Source organism: Anabrus simplex, chromosome 1, assembly GCF_040414725.1.
Source record: "Anabrus simplex isolate iqAnaSimp1 chromosome 1, ASM4041472v1, whole genome shotgun sequence".
Lineage (NCBI taxonomy): Eukaryota > Metazoa > Arthropoda > Insecta > Orthoptera > Tettigoniidae > Anabrus > Anabrus simplex.
The window spans coordinates 1,789,234,234-1,789,245,306 of NC_090265.1; the positions used below are offsets into that span (position 1 = coordinate 1,789,234,234).

The 11,073-nt window shown below is 41.6% G+C and overlaps 1 protein-coding gene across 1 annotated transcript in view; it reads left to right on the forward strand.

Annotated features, from left to right (window-relative positions):
* Nucleotides 1-10,573, forward strand: part of LOC136883271 (monocarboxylate transporter 4) — a 364,210-nt gene extending 353,637 nt beyond the window's left edge. The window contains exons 6-8 of the mRNA XM_067155487.2: nt 141-315; nt 6,099-6,305; nt 10,077-10,573. Coding sequence (XP_067011588.2) covers nt 141-315; nt 6,099-6,305; nt 10,077-10,504 — 810 coding nt within the window. The 3' untranslated portion in view covers nt 10,505-10,573. The remainder of the gene's footprint in view (nt 1-140; nt 316-6,098; nt 6,306-10,076) is intronic.
* Nucleotides 10,574-11,073: the final 500 nt, after the last annotated feature.

Here is an 11,073-nt window from a genome sequence, read left to right on the forward strand (position 1 = left end):
GCAATTCTACACCTGATTTTTATTTAATGATACCTTTTACATAAATTCATTGCATGTTTATGAACTAGAAAGGATTTCAGATATCCAATACCTAGGTAATGTTCATTGCCCGCTGCTGACAAATGTATCGCTGGTTGCAGGCGCTGCAGGGGCTCAAAGAGGGACTGGAGGACAGCGCGTTGGTGCTCATGCAGACGTTCCTCGGGTTCGCCACGGCGCTAGGATGCGTCGGATTCGGACTCGTGGTGGTCCGTCCTAGTGAACAGTGCCTTATATCCAGGCAGTACCTGTGTCAGGCGGCGATGGTGGGGATTGGTGAGTGGCTACCGTGTGTCGGGACTTTGACGACAGAGTTCTCTTCGTGAGTCTATAGTTAATTACTAATAATAATTTTGATAATAATAGCAAAATTAAACATATTTGTGCATATAGTCATTCTAAACTCCTAAATCCAATACTATAATAATCCTTGTGCTCAGTTGGACTTTTATATACATTATTTACTTGATTCACCAAATGTTTATTACTTAGCTTGGTCTCGAAATGGAGATCTCCGGGGTTATAAAAAAATTCTAGTTCCCTCTCACGGTATAGAGGTGAATGTAGTACTATTTTAATTCGCTTGCATCTCCCTTTATCTCTAATCACCTTGCTCTACTCCGACACTGATTTAGGATTGGCTAGCTCTTTATTTCCCCATTCTTCATCGTACATACTTCCCTTTCCTGATACGCTCCTCCGAGTGTATATTTAAATCCAATTTTACTTTTATTCTCGAGACAATAATCTTTTAAACTACTGCACATAATCCTAAATTACCTGTTTCCGAATGCCACGATCACTTCTATACGGAAATATATTATATTCCTGAAAAAACTTCTTGGATCATATGGTAAAGCTTCCGTAAATGCAATGAGTTTCTCTCATCGACTGAGCGGCAGGTGCGCCAAGCCTATCTATCTCCCGTTGACTCATCACTCCCCGCTACCCAGGATAGCAACAAGGACAACACTCCGCTCACTATATTGGTGCATGACATGAGATAACAACTACAATTAAGAAAATTAAAATAATTAAGAAAATAAGCTCGTACCTTCGGACAGCAGATGGTGGAGATGTTATCCTCCTGCATCTACACATTCCTGGCATCGTCTTAAGAAACTCCGATTCACACTTTTCTGGAAAACCCGTTTCTTGTTCAACTCGTCTTAAGGACTTTGCAGGCGTACGCTCTAATCTTACTGCGATTTTATTTACTTTTTCCTCGTTAAGCACATGTTTTAACACTTCGCTTCTTATCGAGTAAAGAACTAGTTCCTCTCAGTTCGTTTACGAGTTTCCTTACAGTCTCTCTCTGTGGAAGGCGTACACCTGGAAATTGTATTACAAATCGCTTAACGACTTCCCTGTAAGACTCTGTTTTCATATAATTGTCATACATAAATACCCTTTCGTCTACCGAGTACACATGTGGAAGCATTATGAGACTTATACCCCGATGTAACACTTTACAACTCGAGAACAGTTGGAGCGACAGAGCAACACTTAATACAGGTTATAAGCACGGACTTGAACTGCGAAGTGCGGGCATTCCCGTGTTGTCGCTGAGGTGTGTAACGGGAAGCGATGAGTCAACGGGGGGCCAGTCGGCCAACCGATGAGAGATACTCGCTGTAAATCCCAACTTTCACAAAGCAAGAGGGATGAATTACACGTTAGGTAATATATAGAAATTAAAAGTTGCCTAACTATGCAAAATCTAGGATCTCCCAAATTTCATTTTTATTTTGCTTCCTGAAGGAATCTGTTGTAACAAAAGTTAGACCTGTGGTAAATTTTATACAATAAGAACTAAAATAATAAGTGAAATTCCTAATAACATGATTCTTCCTTGGGTTAATAATATCATGACCTACTCTGTGATTGTTAATCGCTCTATAATACTGAAATATTTCATATAGTTCATCCATGAATTTAGTTCTGTCTCTAATCTTTATCGACTATTTATACATTTATTATAAATAATAATGAATTCTTGGAAAATTTTAAATGTATTATTTTTATCGTGTCTTTTAATTTTAAACTTATCATACTCACTACAGATCTTGATTATGACGTACTGTTCACTTCTTACACAAGCATAGTGTAGAAGGGCTAGTGGTTAATATTATAAAAGGAAATTATCACTCACACAAGAAATTAATACTATTATTTCTAAAACTGAGGTAATGATATTAATGATGTCTTGTACAAACACGTCATGGTAGATGAGATTACGACCAACAGGAGAATTCCTCTGGATGTACGAGACATCGTCCTCTACAAAACCAGTAAAACCTATGAAACAAATGATGTGCATTTTAAATCTTTTTAGGTATTAGAAATTCACCTGTGTATTGCAGTCTAATAAGGTAAAAGTTGTCAAATAAAAATCATACTGAATTGAATAATCAAACGACTCTGTAGTAGACAACATCTGCTTCAGTGTCCAATACAATGAATGAGCAACAGTTAATGTTCATTTAAAAATGTTAATCAGTGTGCCCAAAAGGAATGAGGACGTTATCTGATTTTATTTCCTAGAAATTTGTGAATTTTAAAATTAACTGTAATTAAATTAAATAATACTGTTATATGGTTTTTGTTATTATTGACAACTTTATTTCCTTTTCGTGTCATAATTTACATGTAGACTAGAGGTCCGCCATGTTCATGTTCTACATTATCACTTCTTTTCAAGCCTTCGATATAAATCGAAGCGAGAAGCTATCAAGTGCGTAAGGAATCTTACCTCGTGCATACTGATATTGATTTATTAATGTTATCCTGTTGAACTGTTGGGTGACGAGACATTAACTGGTTAGTTACGTTATCCACTTCACTTTTCTCTCGGTTAGAGAACAGAGGTGCGTTTATATTTCAGTAAACGTACACTAACTCATTAATGTTGTGCTACTTCATCAAACCGTATCCGTCGTCGACAAACAACATTGAAAAGGAATGCGAAAGATCTGACATTCTTCTTTCGGCTGTCGTTTCGGCCATGTATGTGCCACGTTATTTCAGCTGTCATTTTTCTTTTTCTTGTGCTTTGGCTTTAACTTTCGCCCAGTATTCCCGCATTCGAATTTTATGCTGTTCCTTCGTCGCTTCAGTCCTTGTTTTGCCACTTTCTAATTTCAGCTTTTCTTGGAAATCACGATGTTCTTGGAGTTTCTTCTTGAGCGGAATACGTTTCTGGACATACTCCTGTGTTATCCTCACTTCTTGCAAGTCAACCACGCCTTCTTGGTGTCGTAATTCAAAATCCTATTGCTCAGCCTTGTAGGATTCATACGCGCAATGTGGCTGTAGAAAACAATTGCCCTCTTGCGAATGGTATCTGTGATCTTTGCTACATGTGTGTAGAGTTCATGGTTATGTCGTCTTTTAAATTCACCCCTGTCTTTGATTGGCCCTAGGATTCTCCTTAAGACCTGCCTTCATTTATTTCTAATTTCTCGATCAGACTTGTCCTATTCAGAGTAAGGCATTCTGCAGCATACAAAGCCTCCGGTCGTATTACCGCGCACTAATGTCCTATCTTGGTATTAATGGGTATAGATTTCTTCCTATATAGAGTTTTGGTTAGTTGATAAGCCGCTTCCATTTTCGTGAACCGTGATGTAACGTACTGGAATATGCAATAGTGTACAGGCATTTTAATTTGACATCATCTGGCTGCCTTCCCGTCAATTCGGCGTTCCGTTTTACTCTAGGTCCACTAGATGGCAGAGTGAAGCGAAATTCTCTTGGGTGTCTACGGCTGAGTCTGAATGATTTTTCTGGTAACAACAAATATGTTACCAAATAACTTGTAAAAGCCGATATCTCACGATATGAAGTGCCGAATAGACTCGCTTCTGCTATTCATTAATCCGTCTACCTCTGTCGGATTTGAGCCCACTGTCTTCGGAAATGAAAGCCGACACTCTACCACTAATCCACAGAGGCAGCTACAAACTCCCGTAAGCTTTAGAGAGTGACAACCTACCAGGGTACGTCTACCCAATTCAGCAAAAGCCCCATAAATGTTAATTTAGCAATTATAAAGCTCAAGGAATTAAATGGCGAAGAGGATTTCGAAGGAGACACTCTCGAATATCCCGATGACATGCAAGAATTACAAGGAAGATCAAAAACGCACGTTAGTCCCGCATGGGGATGCTAAAAAGAGCGAAAATTCACTAATACTTGCCCGATTACTCGCTTAAGACCAGAAAATTTAGATTTTTAACCACACCATTTACCAACAGAAATAAAAGCTTCAGATTTAAATTACATTATACTAAAATTACCCCCTTAAATCAGGAGAGGATATCTTGATATTGCTTCTTAATCAGTCGTTTTTAATATATCCTTCCTTCATCGCACGTCATCCATTCGCCGGATTACATGTTCAACTTCAATATCACTCATTACAAGTAGAGTCACACACACTAAATTGCACACGGCGTTGTTTAACTGGCTGACAAGGCCTTGTGATGTGTCACAGTAAGTACCACTCTTACAACTTTTTACGGAATTGCCAATTCAGGACATAAAATTCATATTGGCTCTTAGTTGAAGTAACATACACGAAGTGTTGCCTAATTTTTAAGATAGTATATATCATATATTAAAATCCAGTTTCCAAACAGCCTGATATTTGTCTCTTACCATTTACTTCATTAATTTCTGGATCAATACTAGGCCTTTCAAGTAATTTAACGTTTCTATTAAAGAGGTAGTCGGTCATTTCTTTGCACAATGATACTGTAACGTGTTAGAGGGGTAAATAAATGAGTACAGAAACTGGTAGCGTTCTGCTACTCAAATATATTAACTAATTACCTAAACTACAGAGTAACACTCACAGGCTTATCGAGATCACAACATACACTCCAGTAAAGGGCATACTCTCTCTTTCCCCCACTGTTCATTCACACTAATTTACACAGACTTCGGTCACTAATACTAGAATCTCGCTTTGTTTCCCCTGTCCCAGACCACAGTTCACAGCCCCATGCAGAAATCCGATCTTCTCTTCTGCGCTGTACCAGAACACTCAAAGTTCTTATCCAACAGCTGGCCCAAGAGACACGCCGACGACGACAGGCATACAGAATGAGTCTTCAGTTCGGCAGACGGACGCTCCACAGATTGCCCCACTCAACTCTGGCTGTCACTCACACTCGGCCCCTAACTGGCAACTCAACAGTCACGATGGCTCTCTATCACTGACTGATGGAGGTCACACTGAACGCGTGACTGCAGCACACTGTTCTCACTAGCTGAGCTTCAACTAGGCCCCTCGATTCGCAGGTCGCTTCTCACTGAGTCAACATACTTAACTGAAATACGCAGGTTGCTCCTGGGATAACGCTCTCGGCCAGTGGCCTAGTCGTTTATGCACCTTTCGAGGGCTCAGCGACGAACTGGTCAATGACGCAGTGGTGTCTGACAATGAACAAGGGCACTTTCCCACGAGGCACCGGCCCAGTGACTTTACACGGCTTAAGCGCGTTGGCCTCGCGCCGTGGTTGAAGTGGCAGATGTAGGGGCCCCGCGCACTGCAAATACTTTCTTACATCAGGTCAGAATTAAACATGATCTGAAATTTTGTTTTCAGTGAAATAACAAAATTCATGGTTTACTTTGCTTATCATTTGAATATGAGTAGATCTTAAAAAGATGCTAAATAACATAAAAGTTATAAATAGAGACTAAAGTTCCTTCGTCACATTGGGTTTTCCGCTAGTTTTAACCGATTTCTCCTGCATATTTGTGCATTGTAGAAAAACAAAGTCATAAATAATTTAAATTACAATCTAACTAAATTTTTCGATAATATGCACACTGGAATTTGTATTCACCTTTAAGAAAATTAACTGCTTATTAAATGAAGCGATATAGTTAACGTCAGATTATATATTAACAATAATAATTTTAATTCAGTGGTCTCATATGAGATAAGAGAACCTGGAGTACAGACATGAAAATAAATTCGTGGCCATAATGGGGAACAGTTTTGTATTGAACTGGATTGTTACTTTAAACTCGTGTTCTGTTTGTTTCAGGTGTCTCCTTGCTCGCCCTTAGCGCGGTGCAGGGTTACCATGGTTACGTACTGTTCGTGTGGCTGTACGGAGTGTGTCTTGGCGGCTTCCTCTACTCCCTCAAGATGTTCACCATGGAACGAGTGAGAACGAGGCATTTCACACGAGCTTGGAGCTTTGTGCAAGGAGCAGAGGCTTTACCAGTGCTGATCGGAGTTCCCATCACAGGTAAATAACTTGGCTGTACCTAACTCTTCCTATTTCGTCCTAAGAACACAGGCAGTACCGTTCATGCTTAGAATTCATATTGTTGGTAATGTGGACCGTAGACTGCCATATTTCATTGGTGGGTATGACACATTTTCAATGATCTTTCCACAAAATAGCACTGAAATAACTTTGAAGAATACTTCACACATGTTCAACTAATGTCGATAGCGCAGCGAAGTGACGTGGCGCATAACCTGACGAGTGGTGACAAGTACCTAGCATGCAATTTCATATTAAAACAAATACGCCGCGCTCGCTGAGCTGAATGACACGACACGTCACCGTGTCATGTTAGTAGCTACCCATGAGAATTCATAATAAAATAAATACATGCACAGCCTGTTTCCACTCATTCGCTCGGGTCAGGAATGGAACGAATGAAGCCCCTTCTAGCGGCGACGATAGGAATTGTGCCGTCTGCCGAAACCTCTCGCACTCCTCTAGGGCAATGATTAATGACTGACAGATGATACGAAATGATATTCGAAAGTGTTTCTGGGTTGAAAGATGACAAGGAAAACCGGAGTGCCCGGAAACACATGTCGCGTCTCCGCTTTGACAACCACAAATCTCAGTTGGAATGACCGGAATTTGAACCACGGAACGTAGTGGTGAGAAGCCGGCGCGCTGCCGACTGAGCCACGATGGCTCTAGAGTTTATCATCTGTTTCTCTAAATCACTGAATACCTTAAAATGGAGGAAGAACCAGACTTCAGTTCTAAGTTTGTCTATCTTGTAGAAAAATTTACGTTTATTCCCTGTCTCCATGTCCATTCTGTAAGACTATAAAAACCTTTCAGTAGCAAAATTCAAGATATCTTTCCGGAGAGAGCGAGAAGACGGCCTATCACAAATAGGCCCAAAGAGCATAAAACTACATTCTCAGTCAAAGTCTGACGAGAGAATCAACCGTAGGGCTGAGAGGCCGAAATAATACGTTAAAAATTAATAATCGTATAAACTTAACTATCGTGTGCATGTACTTAATTAGATGCCACCTACGCTGCCTGCGTGCCAATTTCATAGTTCTGATTTGCTCCACCAGATGGCAGAGTGAACCGTATCTTTTTGGGCGATCTACGGATGAGTTTTAATTAATTGCATCGGTTAAACAGAAAATGTGTTATTAGAGACAATTTACATGTCGGCATCGTACGATACAGAGTGTCGAATGTACTTTTATCCGCCCTTCAAAAATCCCGCTGCCTCTGCTGGGATTTGTCCCACGATCTTGAGATCCGGAAGCCCAAAATTAACCTCTGATTCACAGAGGAATCTATGTGTATTACGATATTATGTTCAATAAACTCGGGATGTTTGAACAATAATACAGATGACCCAAAATCCGTTAGCATTTAACGAGGCAATACATCACAGAATATTGGACGTAAAGAGGGACACACATGACATGGGGTTTTATTGACACCAACATCGAGTGCAGAAACAGGCTAATAGATGGCACTGGATAGCAACGCATCACTGATGCCGCATGAGACCTGTGTACGGTATAAAAGGAGCTGTCATGAGAGGGCATCAGATGCACCTGCAATAGTGGCCTCCTCGGCCCCTGAACTCAGTCCGTGTGATTAATGGTTGTGGAGTTCGCAAGTCTACCGCGATCGTCCGACCTCACTAGGGACGCTAAAATACAACATCCGACGGCAATTTCTAACCATACCTACGGATATGCTGTACAGTATTGTTCATAGCATTGTCCCTCGTATACAGCTATTGTTGATGAATGACGGCCGACGGGCTGAGCATGTGTTACAAAGAACATTGTCTCTGCTAAACACCGATTGTAAAGCTAATTATTGCTTGTGTATCGTATGAACGTCATCTGTTGGTCATTTGGTGCACTTCATTTTCATGTCAAAGAAACCCCATGTCAGGCCAATAATTACCTCTCTACCTCCAACATTCTGTAAAGTATAGCCTCGTCAAAAGTTAACGGACTTTTCGATCACCCTATACTTAACTTAAAACTAATTTTACGAGTATTTGATCACGATCCGAATTGTCACAAACCCGTGGTATTCCATAAGGCTTACTCCTCCGAAGGGGTTATGGTCAGTATATCAAACAATACTTATCATAAGTGAATGCATAGAAATGTTCAGCCATGTGGCATATTCACAGGAGGTTGTCGTGGCAGAAATTCCGACTAATGCTAATGGGACATTTGGATCGAAAAGCCGTGTCCTTTTGTTTAGGATTTTAGGCAAAACTGGGAACCCTTTACCTACAATCACGATATCAACAGTCACGAATAATTACAAGCTTTTCGGAAATGTTGATGCCCTGTAAAACACCTTCCGAAAACTTTTCAAACATATAATTATATTTTTTGGTGTACACATTTCATCGGGCTTGGTATAAATATGTCTGCTAGCACATTCTATAAGGCGTGATCAAAACCTTTCCGTTCGAGGGCGTTGCTGCAGCGGACCTGCAACGTAGCCCGACTCCGATGTGGGTGTACTGTGTAAGCACGGACATGTAGGCGAAATGATTAGTGTGGCAGTCGTGTCGTGCCGGCCACGTGCACAATGGTGACGTCATTACCAAATGCGTCCAAACAGGACCAACGTGCTGTTATTCTGTTCTTGGCTGCCGAAGGACAAACTCCGGTGCACATTAATCGGATAATGAAGACTGTGTTAGAGACAGTATGTCTGTCGAAAACCATTCTTGTGGAGTGGTGCACCAAGTTCCTGGCGGGTCGCGTTTCGACATAAGACGCCGATCGATCTGGGAGGCCAGTCTCATCTATTACGGATAACAACAACAACAACAACAACAACCGCCTTGTAACCTTAACTCTCCCCTAGGGCTTATCACACCTTCAGTCCCCTGAAAAAGGCCTCGAAGAGTCCACACTTCCAGTCGGACGAGCAAGTGCGGCAGACGGTCACGGTCTTCTTCACGCAGCGCGACGCAGTGTTTGACCACAACCTAGTGCGCCGGTGGAATGAGTGCTCACGGCGATTTTGCCGATTCTGGACTGTATGGCCGTCAAGCGGAGACATTTTGATCACCCCTTATAGGTTAGTAAGCCCAGGGATAATCTACCTCACTACTCATATCATTGGTGATACGTAGACTATCCGTGACAACTCATGGTGTATCTTGTGCGGCTCCAACCAGGCTTCGGGATTTGGACTTGACCATGTACTCACAATTATAGTCCAGATGTTTAGAGTTTTGTAGGTTAGAATGCAAACTTTCTGAAGCCCATATCAAACTGCTATACTCTCGCCCGGACAACAGTTTTGTTTTGAGATTTGCATAAACAATAGGGGCCCGGCCTCTCCGAACCCCTAGAACTTCTGTTATTCTAGCTACATTACGGAAAAGCAGGCTAGACGACACTTCCTACTACCGAAACGTCCACCTACGTAGCGTAACCCTTACTGTTATTAGCTGCCCTCCACGGGGTCCCGGGTTCGATTTCCGGCACTGCCAGACATTTAAGAATGGAAGGAGGCCTGGTATGTGGTTGCAGATCACGTACATAGGGGGGTGTGCCTGAAAACAGCTGCACCACCTCGAAATGAGGACACGAGTTTACATTTTTCTTCTTTACTAGCAAAATTAACTTACATTGTAACACTTTGTAACTGTTGTTCCACGTTGATCTGATGGGACATGAGTCTATCTTCAGTTTTAATTAATCGCTGTAAAACCACTGCATACAATTTGAGGATATGCCTGTCTTTGTGTTTTAGGTTATATCAACGAGAGCCATCCTAAAGCAGGCTACTACTTCTCGTTCCTGTCCACTATCGTGGGAGCAGGCCTGTTGTTCCTGGTGGGATCTCCAAAGCGGCCGGCGCCAGAACCAGTCCCAGCATTCGCACCTCTACCTGAGATGTGTTCTTGCGCTCCACCGTCCCCTGCGTATTTCCATCGACCACGCCTGCCCAAGAGCATCTCATTCGCCAATACACTTGACCTACCCGACGGCCCAATAGGTTGCATTAACGAAGGGGCTCTCCCGGACCACTACATGATGGACTACGAGTTGTATGGTCCACATAGGACCCTTCGTCCCAGCAAGAGTGTTCCTGAAGGTCTCGGTGTGCCTCGATATACCTGGCCACGCAGGCAGCCAAGGAATGTGACTGTCATAGAACAAATGACTACCTCAGTGTGAACATGAGTCGACCACTTTCTTTGCGTACTCGGCGATTCACTCGAACGCACAGGATATACCCATTTCCTATGACTCTCTGAACATGGAGTTCTAAACTGCAATGGCACTTTTTATGGAATTAAACCTGACGAATAAAATCAATTACTGTGTTTGATGCAAAATAACTGAAGCATCTGCGTGATAAACAGCAGTTTGCTCACTGCACCCCACAAGTACAAGACTGTTGACTTAGACCTCGAAGCCACATAAACTGAATAATCAGTTGTAATATTGTACACGATCAAATCAGATAGCAAAACCATAGTTAACACTTCACATTTTGCCATACATTGGCTTCAGAATCATTCGAGTAACTCACATCTTATTCACCAGATGACAGCTCTTAACTCCAGATGTACCCGCAATAATAAGTGTAAATATAGTATTAATTCATTTCCTTAAATGTGGCGATGAAAGACTCATTGGAAAATTGATGGTGTTCATGACGGAATAAGGATATACTAGAAATAATTTTAATCCTCGATGTGAGATTCCCGTGCTATTTCATCAGTATTATCCACACCAAACTG